Raw genomic sequence first — 17,978 nt, forward strand, 5'->3', positions numbered from 1 at the left:
AGAGGTGCAAACTTCCAGTTACAAGATAACTTAGTCATGGAGATGTAAAGTACAGCATAAGGAACATAATAATACTGTAATGACTTTGTAAGGTGACAGATGGTAAGTGAATTAATCCTGGGGATCATTTCATAATGTGTGAAAATACCAAATCACTGCGATGTACACCTGAAACTAATAGGACATTGTGTGTCACTTATACATCAGTTAAAAAAAGAAACAAATTGTCAGCAAAGCAACCTAAATAGCAGCAGTGAGGGAGCAGGCAGAACTTACAACAGAATTTCTGTATAGTATGTCACTGCCTTTTCACAGTGACAGCCTGCTTTTACTTCGAAGGTATATATTTAACCTGGCAACTGAAGTTGGCATATCTGTAGCAACTTTAATTTTTTATGACTTACTCATTGTACCAACTTCCCGTTTTCTTGTGCTACTGGATTCTTACCTGAATTTCTGTATTATGTGTTTACCTCTTCTCCTCCTGGGGCAGAGCATTAGGTGAAGGGTTCTGCAGTCACATGAAACTCAGAGCTGTTTTATAATAGCCAAGGGTAAAACCAGCAAAGCCAATTATTCTCCCTTTGGCTTTTCCCTGAAGATATTTGGGGTCTTCAAGGTAATTGCCTTAGGTAACACTTAGATTGTTAAATATCTTTAAGTATAGAAATTGGTATATTAATCCTCTGGTAATTGTCTTCTTACTATTACAACTGTAGTCACATAAAGGTGAGTTAACAAGATTTTGAACTCAAGAGTGAGTTTAAAAATTAATGCTTGGGTTTTCATTCATTTTCAGTTACGGAACCTGAGGTCAACTTTTTATTTCAGTCCTTCACTGGAGAAGGACCCTCCACCAGGAGACCTTAGCATGTCTCTTTTTAAGCCATAAAATTCCCTCATGCTGTAAGTTGCTCTAAATTGTGTTCATGTAGAACATCGGTGAATGTTGAAAAGATGAGATCATGCCAGAATCTAAAATGTTAGTGTTTGAGCAACAAGCTGTCAATGAGATATACTGAATAATTGGAGGAAAAATCATGAAGTGGAAAGGCACTATAATTTAGATATCTGGTTGGCCATGACAGGTTTTCTCTGGTCTCTGTGTTTATTTGTAGACTGTATTTGTATTTTAGGATTAAGCCACAGTGCAATTAAGACTGTGTGGATTACTTCTTTTCACCTTAAAAAAACAAAAAACAGTGTTTTACATATATAGTGATAACTCTAATAGTTAAAGAACTGAATTCATTGTGTGTATATGTGGTGTGTGTGTGTGTTGATCTCTGTAATCATTTGCATTAAATGGACCTATCACTATACATCACATAGGAGGCTGTGAATTAGTCTGAGTCCTGTCTTAACACCCCAGTCACGACATCACTCTTGGGGGCTGTCCTATTAAGCACTAGTGATTCATATTTCTAAGTAACCAGCGGCACAGATGTACTCCCTACATAACTGATGTAGTTCCGTATGTTAACTTTGTTTTCCTAAAGGCAGAAATATGTTGTTTACAAGGAAGAATTTTGTTTGTATAAATATGCTTAATTTATGCATATAAATCTCCTCCTCTTACACCATCGATAAATACACTATATATTTTAAATAAAAAAGCTGCTTTGATTATTTGATGTTTGCCTTATCTGTTATATCAATTTTAATTTCAAATTCATGTTAAAAAGTGAAACCTAAGAAACATGCTCTATCATGAAATTCAAGTTTTCTCTATCAGATTCATTTAAAGTAGACATTATTATGACCTTGTATGTTTACACTCTTGTCAATACTATTTTACTAGTGGAAATTATTGAATTAATGTCTTTTAGCCTCTTAGTTTGACAACCAAGATTAATGTTCTGTACTTCACATAACCCACTCAAGTATATATATAGATTTTCATGACTAACGTAAATGTGTGCGGAAGTTAAGTGGGGTGTCAAATATTATAAAAAATAAGGAAACTAACTACATATCAGTTAAATAGAGGTGTCAAAATGCTGTCATAAAACTAAAATTTCAAAATCCCAAACTAATATTTCCAATGTTTTCTTATGATTTTCTACCATAGCCACAAATTAATGTATCCATTTCTGAGCCTGCTTCCTTGATCCTGACAGCAAAAGTGATAAATGATTAATTAGTGTTTGAGAAGTGTGCTAGAAATAAGAAGAAAATACCATGTTCTTTTAAAATTTATTCTCTCATTAAAACCTTGAACTTTGCCCTTTTGATGCTGTAAACAATGGAATTAAGTATCTTTTTGGCACAGGAAGATCACATACCATCATGCCAAATGGGTACTTCTCCAGGTGTTCTCTGTGTCAACCAGAAGCCAGAGAAGCCATAGAGGCATTTATTCTAAGCTTGGCATTCAGAGAAGCCCACTCAAAAAAAGTCTGTATTCTCAAACTGGACAACTACACGTAAGAGAATGAAAGAGGATTATTGTCTAACTCCATACACAAAAATAAACTTGAAATGGGTCAAAGACCTGAATAAGTCATGAAACCATAAAATTCTTAGAAGAAAACCTAGACAAAAAGCTCTTGACTATGAACATAATCAGCTTTTTCCTGGACACATCTCCCCGGGCAAAGGAAACAAAATAAAAATGAACAAGTGGGACTACATCAAACTAAAAAGTGTCTGTACAGCAAAGGACACCATCAGCAGAACAAAAAGGCATTCCACAGTATGGGAGAATATATTTGTAAATGACTCATTTGATAAGGGGTTAACATCCAAAATACATAAAGAACGCATGTGCATCAATACCCAAAAAAACAAATAACCCAATTAAAAAATGGACAGAGGACCTGAACAGACACTTCTCCCAAGAAGAAATACAAATGGCCAACAGGCACATGAAGAGATGCTCCACACAGCTAATCATCAGGGAAATGCAAATTAAAACCACAATGAGACATCACCTCACACCAGTTAGGATGGCCAATACCCAAAACAACAAATGCTGACGAGGATGCAGAGAAAGGGGAGCCCTCCCACACTGTTGGTGGGAATGTAAATCGGTGTAGCCACTGTGGAAAGCAGTATGGAGGTTCCTCAAAAAACTAAAAATAGGAAATCCATTTGACCTAGGATTCCACTCCTAGGAATTTACCCAAAGGACACAAAAACCTTAATTCAAACAGATATATACACCCCTATGTTTATTGCCACACTGTTTGTAATAGTCAAGATACGGAAGCAACTTAAGCGCCCATCAGTAGATGAATGGATAAAGAAGACATGGTGCATTTACACAATGGAATACTATTCAGCCATAAGAAGAAAACAAATCCTGCCATTTGCAACAGCAGGATGGAGCTATGGGATATTATGCTCAGTGAAATAAGCCAAATGGAGAAAGACAAATACCATATAATTTCACGTATTTGTGGAATATAGAAACAAAGCAAAGCAGAAAGAACAAATGGCAATAGACCCATAGACACTGAAAAGGGCCTAGTGGTTACCAAGGGGGAGGGGCTGGGGTGGTTGCAGAGGGTAGTAAGAGGGGATAAAGGGGCACAATAATTCGCAGTCACAATATAAGTTGATTACGGGGACTGTTGAACCACTGTTATGTGCATTTAAAACCAACATAAGACTGTATATTAATGATACTTTAATTTTTTTTAAAGTCTGTATTCTACAAAAATACATCCTCTGACATGGGTAGAACTCAACCCCACAGTGTGTTTGGTCATAAGTGGTAGAGACAACACTGAATGTGGTCATTTTATACTACATTTAGCAACCTCAATTTTTGTAAACCCCTTTTTTGACTTTCCAGAAATGAAATTAATTAAACCAGCTTTTTTTCCTCCCAATTTCACCAACTTAAATTGCTATTTCTCCAAAACCAAAGGGAAAAACAAAAATCTATTTTCTGGCTTGAGTTACTCAGCACTCTTTCGCTTTTCCAATAATTTTACTGAAGTAACTTTCTGAGTTAGAAGTTTACAGAAGTGCTGGGCAGGTGAACAGCTGACTGCTTCATCTGTGCCCCCCGCTACCTAACCTCACGTCTCTCCTCCACCCATCCTTTCTTTACCCTGCTAGGCTTGAGCACAGTACCCATTTCCTTGTCTCTGTCTTCCCCCCACCCCCTTTTTTTAAATTGATATACAGTCAATTTATATTAGTTTCAAGTATGCAACACAGTGGTTCATCAGTTACCCCTATTAAGTCCTCACCACCACTGGTACAGCTACTATCTGTCAACACAGAAGATGTTACAGAATCATTGGCTGTATTCTCCATGCGACACTGCCATCCCCATGGCCAGCCTACATTATGACTGAGAATTTCTGTGCCCCTTTATCCCGTCGCCTTCCTCGCCTCTTACTGTCCCCAAGTCAGTCAGTGTCCCCTCAGGCACTCTCCACAGTGTGCACACATCCTCTTCGACCCTGTTCCTCTAGGTGTTCATTCTTTCTCCTCTTACATGTTATTTCCGAAAAATTCCCATCTACCTCTTGCCTTCTTGCTCCTTTCAAGAGGAAAAATAAACCAAAAATCTTTACTGGAGATGAAAAGCTTTCAAGCTTGGTAAACTCTTGTATTAAGAAAAGGGGAAATTATACCATCTGAAATGAAGCAGGCATAAGAGAACCCGTCTCTACCCTCATCCTTTCAGTAAACCAAATTTCCCCGCAGCTGTCAACACTTAAAGACCCAAATGCGGTGCGCTCATAATCTCGTGCACACTGTCCTGGGTTAATACTGAGTTTGAACACCACTAGCAAAACAAAACTGAGAGCGCCCGAAGGATCCCTGTGACTACTTTTCATTGGTAGCCACAGCTTAGTTGTATTTATATGATTTTGGTTTTAGCATTTCCATCATTTTCTCGAATCCTCAGAGTTGTACATACTCAAAAAAATTCACTCTAAGCCCAGGTCAGTTTATGGGGCCTTAACCCAGGAGCAGATTTTATTTATTTAGCAATAGTGATGCGGAAGAGCCCTTTCCAGGCAGCTAATGACCTGCCGGAGGACCAGTGTGCCCAGGGCAAAGCTGAAGGCCATGAGCCGACAGGTCATTAACTGGCAGACCTGACCCCGAGGTCGCTTCTGACACTGTAAACTGTGCGAACATTAGAGTGGGTTTGCTGCAAAGTATGGCTGCACCAAGAAAGCTCCTTTTTAAAGCATTTTGGGAAATGCATTAAATAGTTTGTTATTCATGTGGCTCAGTTGTCTTTGTTTTGGAGCCATTTTCACTGCGCATAGCAAGTCAGTCAGACATCACTAAACACCAAAACTACTGTACGTCTAATCTTTAGTTTTTAAAGGACAGTTTCTCTGTTTAGAATATCAGACTAAGTATTTCATTACCGAGCAGCTTCAGCTTGCAGTCCTGTGGATCACTGATGTTGTCATAGTGTGTTGAGCTGTATAGCATTCTTCTATTTTATGTGTATCACATATAAAGCTACAGAGACAGGCAGAAAGAGTCCCATAGTAGAAGTCTGTGGACCTAGTTCCTATACCAGCTATTCAGTTTTCTAAATTAGCCTTTTAGCATTGGACAGCTCATTCGATCTCTCAGAATTCTAGTTCAGATCATTCATCTTTTTCTCCAGACTACTTACCTAATGTCCCGATACTCCATTTTACAAATGAAATTAGAAACTTCATGATGTAGTAGAGTCTTTAATATTTATTGAAATTAGTAGCAGACATTTAAATAATATTAACAGCTTATGTTTTTGAGTGCTTGCTATGTAGTAGACTCTGATGTAAGTGCCATATGTGTATTAACCCATTTAATCTCTCCAGAGGCACAGGAAAGGATTCAGTAACTTCATGGTAACACCTGCTAGTGATGGAGAACCGCGGCCTCCGTGCTGGCATTCCGGCTCCAGAATCCTTATGCTTAACTGAAGTAGAAAACAAACAAACCAGCAAAGAACTATGATACCTTGTTTGCCCAGCAATTTTGCAGTTAGTGATCCTGGAATTTATAATACCTTGAACAGTTTTTAAATATTGAAATAGATATTTTAATACAAACATCTATAGAGGCTTTATGAGACATTATAGAGAAATAACTAGTAAGCAAAGGCCACTCATTTTCTCAGTGTCATCATCTGTAAAATAAAGGCAGCATCATCTCCATCCCCAACATCATTGCCAGTTCCAGTATTCTTTAATTCTGAGTGTTATAAGAAAGAGCCTCAACTTAAAACATACACACAGGTCCTGAAAATGGCATGAAATGTGGTGAAGAACAAAGAAATCAAGAAAGATTGTTGATGAAGTCAGATATAATAGGGAATCCAAAATCTTTTATGTCAGAAATCCAGAGATATATATGCACATTTCAGCAATTGAAAGCAGTACCCCAAATTAGTGACTCACCTTCATGGCAGATTTGTGATGAGAAACTTATATGGCTCTATTTGTTCATGTGCTTTACAACGTGATACGCAAACACAACTTTCTGAAAATAGTGCTTAAACCAAGTGGTAACTGCAAATTTATTTTGAAATAGTTATGATTTATGCAACTAATTCACATATTGGAATACTATTGGTAATTTCAGCAAAATTATTTGTGTGCATTGTGCTAAGCAATGGAAATACCAGTTTAGAAGCCAATTGTATATCTTGAAAGACTGGAGAATTTCTAATCCAAGGATATCCATTATTTGATTCAAAGGTACGAGACTGCCAGTGTCTTGTTTCTACTATCTGGTTTTTTTGAAGGAGGGAAAAAAGTGGTTACCTAATTTTCTATGACATGGTATTAGTAGGGTCAGTTATTTTTAGAATTCCACTGAATCACAAATTTGAAGAGCTGTGAAGGTACTTGGAAGAAATGCATTATAGTTTTAGACAAGATGTATGGATTTTAATGCATACAAGTCATGCTACTATTTCTGCAGCTACTTTTGAAGTGCAAACCTTGGGAGGCCTCTAAATCACAAACATCTGCCGTTTAGTATGGCCCAATTTGAAGAGGAACTAATTGAGCTGGAAAATGAACTGTGTTACTCAAAAGACATGGGGTTCCTGGAATTTGGAGGATGCATGTGTGAATTCTAGAAAAATCCTGAAATTTTTAACTCTTTGTTCTAGTAAAAGCAAAGCCAAGAATCCAACATCAGTGATATAAACTAACAAGACTGAGATGCACCCTAATTGAATATACCTCCTAGTACCCAAGAATAATTCTGTTTTATCTTGCTTTCTGCCTCTAATTACATGCAGTTAATTTTCATGTTTTTAGACTTTACAAGTACATTTCAGAATAACAGTGTTTAAACTGCATGTCCCAAATCTGGGGCCTTCATGTGCAGTTAGGATGGCTAAGCAAAGTATGAGCTATACATGACATATACGACCAGCATGACAGAAAAGAATGTTTCAAAACCGCAGATCACACCCCATTTATTGGTGGGTGGTGAAACCGATCTAGCAAATGACCATCAACAATTTTTTCACTTTAAAAAACATTTATTGGCGGTTTACTGCACCCAACACCTCCTACGCTTTGCATACAGAAGTCCTTTAAACCTCACAACGACAGTATGAAGTAGACAGCAGGATTAGACCCCATTTTTTAGAAGAGGAAACTGAAGCTGTGTACCTGGATCACACAGCTGAGAAGGGGCAGCGCTGGGACTCAGACCCAGGCTCTGTCTTCGGAGCACGTTCAGACAGAAGGACCGCACTGCCTGCTGGGCCCTGCTTCCTGCGGGGAGGTGGCGGGGAAACCCAGTATGGCACCCAGCAGAACACAGTCCTGGGCTCTGAGGAGTTTGTGTCCCAAGGCCCCTGTTTGTAAGTCAACCTGCTTCTCGGGCCATAACCTGGACCCTTTCATGATAAGCATGGATATTCAGAAGCGGAGGAAGGAACTTTGGCTGGCAAAGATAACGTAAGTTAGGCACCAACACTTTTTTTAATGGAACATAATAGAAAATGGATAATGAACCCTGTGTTTAGGAAACACTTCACTCATTTTTATACATATGCATACATGTATGTTCTGGGTCTATGATGTGAAATACTGTTCTTACTGTGGCTTGCAATTTAAGAATTCTGGAAGTCAATACTATTAGGCCGTGCTGTAACCACCAGCATCTTTTCGGTTGAGTGAAATACTGTACTATGACTCCGGTGTTCTGAAGCTTCGCACTGTGAACTTGTATTAGTCAGAGGTGGGGTTCACTGTTAAGTAAAATGACAGTTGGAACATGTCACTTACCACTAGGCACGTCCTCAACTGAGAATGCAGTGAAAGCAGAATGGAGACTCTCGGCCACATGGGGAAAAGCGGGCAGACCACTGAAAGGGCAGACTGGATTCTGTGGAGGAAGTCCAGCCAGGCCAGGGCGCAGCAGGGACACTCTGACCACCCCACACCTCCCGCGCGGGGGCTCCCGTACCCAACAGGCAGAAAATAAGCAGCTAACTGCTGTCTGATAATGTCAGAATCACTTTGTTTCACAACTAAGCATTCAATTCTCATAACTAGAGTTTTTGTAATAATGCAAGACGTTTGATGCAGCCAACTTTCTAACCTACCAGGAAGCATCCTTTTCCTTTATTTCTTACGAAAAGTTGTATCTTGATGTAAGCATTTTAAACTATCTGCCACTTGTTAGGAACTTAACAATTTTTTTAATCAACAAATTATTGGTCTGTGTTCAGAGACCCAGTAGGCCAAGGACCATGGACCTTTATTCAGAAAGTGAGCTCAGTGTATTCGGCTCCCTTTTTTAACATTACTGAAGGAAACCCACATTTTTGGCTAGTTCACTATTCCTTAAAATTGTTGGGGATAAAAAATGTACACAGCTGCCCATGTAGGTATTTCTGGCCGTGGGGCCTGCTGTTGATGAAGCACAGACACCTCACGCCTGGACAAGCAAACGGAGGCTCAGAGAAGTGAGGCGGCTGGGCCGGGGTTGTGCAGTTCATCTCTGTTTGGACCTTCTGATTGGCCAGAAGCACATTAATGGCTTTTATCTTTGTGAGGTCGTTACCAGTTTCATAAGTTCAGTGCCAGGCACTTAGGAGCCCACCAGCAAATGCTGATGGACCGAGTGCGCTGGCCAGTGTACAACTACATTTCAGTCATTTCGTGTTCAAGCCGTCCTCCAGACCGCGTGGCCTATTTTAAGTTTTATCAGTTGTGATTTTATACTTTTCTTTAGTTCACAGTTTTCCTCTTTGACAAATACTACCAGTAGTTATTTTATAAACCAGTGTATCAGCTGTTCTAAATTAAAAATTAAGATGATCAATTTGCTTGGTTGTTGCTGCACCTGTCCGACTGGTAGTGCCATTTCTCTCTCCACTCTTCCCCCTTAGCCAGAAAGAACGTCCAGCTCGGGGAACAGATTGCCGTCCCTCCCACAAATACGCGGCTTTACACAGTTGGCAGCCCCAGAGAGGCTCCCTCCAAACAGCCGAGTTAGATGCGTCCTCCCCAACTCCTGTTGGTGGTGTGTTTATTTTAACAGGCCTCTCATCATTGTCTTCATTAAACGGGTCCTTGTCTGATAGGAAGGAGTGGAGAGAACCTTCCTTTCGCAGGCTTCGTCAATGGCTCTGTTAAAGCCCCTCGTTTGTATTCATCAGCATGCAGAGTAGGGCTCATCTGCCTTGTGGTGCCCAGGTGGCCGGGGGGCACATTCACCCGTTACTTGGCCACTCTGCTCCCCGTGTTCGCAGGTCGCTTCTCTGCCCAGGCTGCCAGCCAGGAGCTCTGGCTGAGCACCAGGGACTGGATCCCCCTGGAACGAGATGGTTTGCTTAAACCCAGTTTGTAAATGATAAAACGCTTTATAAATGTCAGATGTTCTTACTGGTCTCTGTGGACGAACACTACTTCTTAGCCAGTAATCTTTCCATCTTTAAATGCATCTCTCAACTGCTTTGGGCTTCATTTGTATGAAGAGGATCTAGGCAGTGACACTGTTCGCTCTGGCTACCATTACCAGGTCGCTCGGCGCCCTTCATAAAAAGATGCAACACGTTTTTCACTGATGGTACAATTTTTGTGGCTTAAAAGAATTTTTGCCAATATCCCTTCTCAAACCAAAGCCCTTTGAAAAGGACATTACTTACGCCCAGCCCATCTTTGGTCTGAGAATTCATCCTCCCCACGGGTCCACCTCGGCCACTGCCCTGCAGGACTTCTGTCCCCTGCCCGGGCAGCGGGAAGGCCACAGCCTGCAGACGCAGTGCTCCCAGGGCAGCGTGTCCTTTGCCAGCAGCTGTGGGGAGCAGGAAAGGTGAGGGGCTGAGGGCTCACTCGCCTCCTCGAGTGATGGCTCGCTCCACGGCTGAGTACAAGCCATCATTAAGATAACCTTTGCAGCCCAAGAGGTTGAAAGGCAGTTGTAAATCTGTAATAGCTTCCACGTTTTTATAATCCAAACAAATTAAGTACAGGGCAAGCTTTCTTAAGTGGATTAAAATACAACTGTACCACCTATTACATCAGCTCAAATAGGTTATGCCGGCTGGGGCTTTCATTGAGCCACATTCGCTTACAGTAACTTTTTTAAAGATTTAGTTGTGTCTTACTTTTAATTTACCATAGGTACTCTTTTGCTAAAACCAAAGGGGTCTGGTTTCCTAGCTAAACAGCTACCACTCCGAGTCTTTTCCGTCTGTCATGCTGACTGACAGTACTCCTGAATGACGTCTGCCGAGCCAGGCGCCACCCTTCTACAGACTGCTAACCACCACTCACCGACCGTGTTTTTGCCCGTCCGGGGACTCCTGACTGATACAGTCCGTAAGCCAATGTGTGGACATGGCTTAGTTTGAAGCCCCTCTGAGACTAAAAGCAGAGTGTGCTTCCCCAGGGAAGGAGGTTTGTTGCTCTATCTAATTATAAAAGGGGAGGGCTGTAAAACATTGTGAATTTAAGCAGTTGTAAATTTAGCAATTATAAATTCATGCAGTTCAGAAAAGTTGAGGAATAAAAAATTTTAGTTAAAAATCATTCAGAATCTTATGACTTATACATTATGATTATTACTAATATTTTATTGTCTCTCAGACTTTTTTCTCTACATAGGTAAACACATGGATTGACCTCATTTTTGTTTTAGAAATACCTATCATGCTGCCCTGATTTATAACCAGCCTTTTTTTTCTTAAGAATGTTATAAACACCTTTGTATCACCATGTAAGTGAGGGTGCCTTTTGCTCATTGTTCTCTCTTCCCTATTTATCTCAATTTCTATTTTTTATGATGGAAGTGTTAATACAGCTCAGGCATAATCATCACAACACCTTTTTAAGGATATACATCACTTGAGTGTTTCAGTTTAAAAAAATCACTCAGTTCTCATTATGCTTGCCAAAAGATAGAGTTGAAGCAATTACATATTCTCCTGAGATTGGCGAGATTCATCCTGTAGATTAATCATTTAAGAAACTCAATCCCTCAATTATACCTCAATAAAAAGTAATAATAAAGAAATTCATTCCAAAGGTCGGTTACATCACTGTAATACACTGTCAGGTACATGTTGTAATTGTGCCAGGGTCCCTGGGCATCGGGAGAGCGCTTGCTCCTTAGCTGCGGGGAGGGTGCTGGTGGCAGGGGAGAGACCGCGTGTGCGGGAGAGTGGCCATCAGATGCGCAGGGCCCACCCACCGTCCTACCCGGCCGCCCCTCCTGGCAGCCCCAAACGGGCGGCAAGGTAAGCCGGCTCCGCACACTGACATTGTGAATGTTCTGCTTATCAGGATCTGAGGTGTCGCTTAGACGGCTGGGGGACAGTGTGTGGCATCGCTGTAGAGTCACGTTTGAACTTCGGACACAAATCAAAGAAAGAAGTATTTTTATATTTGTGTGTGTTGGTAGGCAGTTCTGCAAACCTCGAAACCTCCAGAACTGTGGAAATGAAAAATTGTATTTCCTGTCTGAGTACTCCACAGACAGCTAACGTAAACTTTATAACACTGACGGTGACAGTGTTACGTAACAGTATTTAAAATCTGAGAGAATGTTTTAGGACGCAACAAGTCAACGTTAAAGAGCTCAGATTTTGATCAAAAGAGTCTTTGCATGTGCTCTGTTGTTGAACTAAGACCCTCTTTCTTCTAAAATATTTGGGCAAACAATTTTAAAAACACTAATCTTGGTTTCCATACTGGGCCCTTCATCTACCGAGGACTTGTCTCGAATAGAGAATAATGACAGAGAAGAGTAGTGAATTAACACGCTGTGTTAATATGTCCCATATTCTCCTCTAAGTGCTCCACGTATTTACTCATTAGAAAAGGAAGTGAGGAGACCAGCGAGAACGCTTATTTTTTGATACAGCTTCGCGGTTAGACCTGATACCGTTCTGAATCCGCTAGTGTGAGTTCCCGAGCATTAGCACCCTTTGAGACCCCACTGGGACCTCTTTGCCAGCTAGTGGGGTGGGCTGCCAGTCATGATGATGGAAATGGTTTTAAGTGGCTTCAAAAGTGAAAATTGTTTCCTTGTGATCCCAGGGATTGGAATCAAAGGTGACTGGGGTACGAAGAAATTTCACAAAGAAAGTAATCAGTGAAGTTCAGAGGGAAAGGTATATGTGAAGAGAACAGATAAAAATAAGAGCATGAGTAAAGATGTCTCATCAAAGTCGACAAAAAAGCAGTTTTTAAATTTACATGCCTAATTATAAACACTAAGATTTGCATTTTTAGAAGCCCAGAATCTTAGAACTAGAAGGGACTTTAAGGAATTAGGTTTTGCAACTCCTGTCATTTTATAGTCGAGGAAAACCAAAACTCAAAGAAATTAATTGATGTGCCCCAAATGTCGCAGTGACATCAGCAGTAGCTCCTGAGGTGTGATCTAGGCCCTGCGGCTCTATTTCCTTACCACCCTCTGGCTTGCTGGGCCCGCGGGAGGCGCTCACACCGAGGCCCGTAGTGGGTCTCTTTCCCGGAGGAGTGTTTGTCGCCGCCCTACCGGCCCCGGGCCTGAGCCGCAGAAGCCCGTGAATCTGTGTCGTGGGGACGGCTGCCCTCGTCTAGGGCACCAGGAGGGCTGGGCTCAGGCTCGCAAACCGTTAGGCTTGGGGGTTCTCTTCTGGCTGTCACCCTTGCTACCCTGTTGGGCTGCTTGAATAAATACTCTTCAGGAATCTGGGGGGCGGGGAGGGGATGTCATTAAGCAAGTGCTTTCTTGTACGTAAAGCACAGCAGGTACCAAAACAGGTGGACGCCTGCTGTAGTAAGCCATGTCATAAAAAAGTTAAAAAAAAAAACAAAACAGATCCTTAAATGGTCTTGTTGAAGTATATGTGGCTGGTAACCCTGTGGTTTTCCTAGAAATACTGCGATTTTAAAGGAGGATGATATGTAAAACCCACGTCTCTTCGGTATAATTTTAAAAGTAAACATTTCGGGCAATGGAAGGAGATGTGTGTGTGCCCTGGGTAAGTCGCCCTTGCCTGGGACACATTCGCCTCCCTAGGCCGTTCCTGCTTTTCGTGATTTCATACCTTCCCCAGCTTGTTGACCCAAGGAAGTCCAAAGCTTTTTCCTTGACGGTTGTCATTCGCTATGGAGGTGTATTCTGCTGAAATATGACCATTTGGAAATACAAAATCTAGGTCATTTATAACTCATGAATTTCTAAGTACAGGTCTGCCCGTGTTTGCTAACTGCACTGAGAGAAGAGTCAGAGAGTGAAGTGTTCTTCTCGCTTCTGCCTGGTCTGGAATTTCAGGGAAATAAAGGCACACTGGTTGTCCAGGGCCAGATCCACTATTTAACCCTCACGCCGTCATTTTGACATTTAGCGTCAGGCTTTTTCTTTTCAAATCTTTCTTCACTTTACCAGTGCTGGCCTCAGAGCTCACACTGTTTCAAAAACATGGCATTTCTTAGTGAGTGACTGATCCGTATTGTGTGTCCGGCCATCAGGGGGATCCTGGGATGTTGCCTGTGTAACTGTAATCCAGTCTGAGGCTCTGCATTTAGTTACAGTCTTTCGTAGACCTATTGGTGATACTCGATCCTCCTGGATTTGGGAACAGGGCTTATCTGATACCTTCAGGGGGAAAAAAATCCGTTCATTTTTCTCTTCCCTACTTAAATAACTCAACACATCTGCTAACACTGTAGGATCATTGTCCCTGCAGTTCCTCTGCAGCTCAATTTGCTACAATATTTCTTAAGTATTTGGTTACCTAAAGGGCAATGTGATTAAAAAAAAAAAAAACTTTCTATAGGGCTTACAAATTAACCCATCTGCCGAGCTAGAAAAAAATATGCCTTCAATCAGCAAAATTTCCATATCAGCAGCCTTGTATGTGTTATGCAGTATGAATGTAAATATGAATTTGGAGCTAAATGCTCATGTGTTAAAATTGTAAAATCTTCCCACAGATTAACATAATTTGCTTCTAAGAAAATGTTTATTAAATCCAAGGTACCTAAGATTGAAGTATCATCTTGTTTGGGTCTGTGTCCTTCGGCTTAATAATGTCTTCAATTACAAGAATGATAAAAGCTGAAACAAAATCCTTTAATTACATCAGAAAGTGAGCTAAATTTTAGGAAGCAGGGAGTGGGAATCGGATCTAGGACTGCATAACACAGGAAGTTAAATATACAAGAAAGTAAGACTTTGTAAGAAGCGGTTGGGTTCACTTTGAGAAAGTCCTGTCTGAAATGGCTGCATGGAGCATTATAATAAATAACACTATTTTACCCTCTTAAATTAAGATGGTTTGTGCAAACAACTCTGAACTGCATAGTAGTTCCAAATAGACTGTTTTCTTCTTGTCCTGGAACAAGTTCAAAGCTTTTGATGTTCCTTTTTTTTTTTTTAAATAGCCTGAGCCTTGAAAATAATACAGGTTTGATGAATGTGATTTCAGTATTACATGTCGGTAAAAATTTTCAGTATTTATAGTACATTTCACTCAAGGGTCCTACACCAAATATATCTGCAGCACATCCTACGTACAACAGTACAAACACATCTGAAGGTTAACCATTCCTTTGCTGCTGCTTTTCTTTCTGCATAAAGCATGAAAATTAGCATTGTAATGGCTCCCAAAATGAGGATATTGAAAAATACCCACCTGACAGAAATAAACATACAGAAAATGAATTAAGATTTCATTAGTTATCTGAAATGTAAGCTTATATTCAAAATGGCTTTACTGGATTTTCATGTATAAATGGCATGCATAATAGGATTTTTTTTGCATGAATTATGACTCAAAAAAATTGGGATAACAGCTCTAATATCCAGGTGGGCAGTGCCATTTGCCAGGATCTTTGTACACGACCCCATTTTTTCCTATCAATCACAAATACTGCCTTGCTACTAAGCCCCTGAGGTAAAAATGGGGATACATTTTTTGAATTGCTTCTTTTATATCTTTTTCTTGGTTTTTAGGTTGTGGAACTGTTAGCAAGTGCACTTATGGACTTGGTACAAGGCGTATACCATGAAAATTCCACTTCAGCCAAGGTAAGGATTTGGTAGTTGTTATAAAATGTTTTTAAAAACCCTTGCGGCAAAACTAGAACTGACGAGCGAAAATGTCATTCTTGTTTTATGTTTAAATTGTACTTGACTTTTTTTTTAGATTAGTGTTTTGGTTACAAATTCATGGCCATACGCTTAGTACATAGCAGATCTAGCCGATTAAAAAAGCCTCTCCTCCTCTGGCCGGAGGCACAGTCTGTTCCGTCCCCAGCAGGCACCAGGGTGCTGTGCGCTGGCAGGTGGACTGTCAGGCGGGGCAGCGTGCGCCCAGCTGACTGGGCACAGCCTGTCCCCAGAGGAAGGCGCCTTCCGAGTCCCAGAAGAGTGGGCAGGTCCCGAGAAGCTGACTCCGGGGAGTGTGAGGGAGGAATGAATGTCTTTTATACCCAAACCCAGGGTGTCCTGCACACTTATATTCTTTGTGATGAGAAGTAGAATGGGTGCACAGTGGGATTATTTTGATTAATTTTACAGATCTGGAATTAAGGTTCTTTGACTCATTTAGCAGGACCTCTTGAAGGGTTAGGCTTTATTTCCTTACCATGCACTTATTTCATTTTAGTAGGATATTGGATGTGAAGTGATTGCTTCATTGACCACCACCATCATTTACCGTGGCGCATACTATTATAAGAGACTCCTGTCTTAGCGCCTCATTATCCTAACTCCTTTAGCTTCTGTATTAGCAAGATGTCACTGATGCAAATTAGAAAAAAAATATGCATGTATGTACATCTTAAGCTTTTTGACATTTTCACTTGAAAAAAGAAAGGTTTTACTGGAAATGAAACACAGGGCATGAGCAACTTGGATAAGAAATTTCAAAGTGTAACCCAGGGACTCTGAATGTTCATAGTGGTTAGTGAAATGTGGAAAATTGTACTGTGGCTGTCTGTTAACATTCAGTTCGGGGAACCAGTTTCCCCAAAGGCATGTCTGACTTCACCCGAGCAGCATAGTGGCATGTGGGGACCTGGCAGGATATATGACCGTAGTGGATCCCCTTTCTGGGGATTTCAGAAACATACCAGAGCTCACCACCTTGTCTGAGGGTTGATGGATGGTAAAATGGAAGGATCCTGGCCCCGTTCCGCTCCCAGGAAGTCGCCTTGTACACATGGCACGATGAAGAGGGTGCCATGCACTAGTAAGTGGTTCACCTGTGTTTCTTCATTTACTCTCCGCAGAAATCCTACTGGCAGATACTACTGCTGTCCCCATTTTGCATATTTGAAGACCAAGGTTTAGAAAAGATCAATTTGCCTACAGTTGTCCAATGTGTTAGTTGAGGTTCGAACTCTGATTTTTTGCCTCCAGTGCCTCAGTGAGACCTGACTTGCTGGCATCCCCCAGCCGTACCTGAGGCCCCCACCACGTATGATGACAGCAGTGGCCTCCTCTGGTGGCTGAGGCCTTGTTTTCCCCAAGATATTTCTAAGGTGTTCAGTGTAGTTCCATGTAAGATATAATATTTCACAGTTAAATATCTGTTAATTTTTAAGTAAAACCAATTTTTATTGGTCTTAAGGTTCTTGATCCATCCACTCTTAGCACGTGTCCACTGTAATTAGCCCCGTGAAGTATTTTCTGTATACCAGGCAGACTGACAGCAACAATAACAAATGCTCAGGTCGTGCTGTACAGTCAGTTCAGACTTCTTTCTGTGAAAGGGTGACATTTGTCGGTGTGCCCGTTTTACTGAGGAAGTTTGAAATGCAGAGATGACAAATGGCAGGAAAGCATAGTGACTGGAAATCGTCCGTGCATGTTCAACAGTGACATGATTTGGACCCAGGTTTTTTTTTACTCCAAGTCCCATGTGATCTGTTTCTTCCTGGGAGAGAGAAGACGCAGCAGCAAAGTCGCTGCAGGACTGTTGATCACACGCGAACCGCCGCTTAGCAAGCTGCAGCCCCCGACTGGGAGGAGCCGCTGAGCTCTGCCCGAAGGAATCCGTAGCGATGTGTGTCCATGTCCCCGTTCTCTCCCGCCTCCCCACACCCAGGCCTTTACAACGCCAGAGACCTTTTCTGGCAGTTACCTTTCCGATACAGCCAAACCACGTAAGGAGCGATTCTCTTGTTGTGATGGACCCAGAGGGGCCAGTGGGACTGACATGGTGGGGGCGCGTCTTGACACCCGCCTGGGTGCCCCAGGTCCAATTCGGGTCCCCGCATCTCCCCTCCTGACCGGAGACAGTCTGGCCTCCCCCCACCCCCACACTCCCCCAAGCATCCTGGCCGTTGCAGAGGCCCTTCAGAATTCAGTTTTTCTCACTTGGCCCTGGACTCACGGCAGAGGCAGAGAGAACGTGGCCCCACACAGGGTGCCTTCCGGGGTCCCCTGTGCTGGCCCGCTGGGGAGCGGCCACAGCCCAGGGCATGCAGGAGTAAGGCACACAGCCTCCCTAGCCTGGGGCCGATTCAGTGCAGGAGAGAATTACCTTGTGATTTACAATAAGCTGCAGGCCATTTCACCTCTCTGGGCCTGAG

The 17,978-nt window shown here is 41.8% G+C and overlaps 1 protein-coding gene across 2 annotated transcripts in view; it reads left to right on the plus strand.

Moving 5' to 3' along the window:
* Positions 1-17,978, plus strand: part of PDSS2 (decaprenyl diphosphate synthase subunit 2) — a 190,628-nt gene that overhangs the window by 110,002 nt on the left and 62,648 nt on the right. For both annotated transcript variants that reach the window (XM_037012284.2, XM_037012283.2), the window contains one exon: positions 15,394-15,468. In XM_037012284.2, the coding sequence (XP_036868179.1) occupies positions 15,394-15,468 (75 nt within the window). The remainder of the gene's footprint in view (positions 1-15,393; positions 15,469-17,978) is intronic.

Source organism: Manis javanica, chromosome 13, assembly GCF_040802235.1.
Source record: "Manis javanica isolate MJ-LG chromosome 13, MJ_LKY, whole genome shotgun sequence".
Classification (NCBI taxonomy): domain Eukaryota; kingdom Metazoa; phylum Chordata; class Mammalia; order Pholidota; family Manidae; genus Manis; species Manis javanica.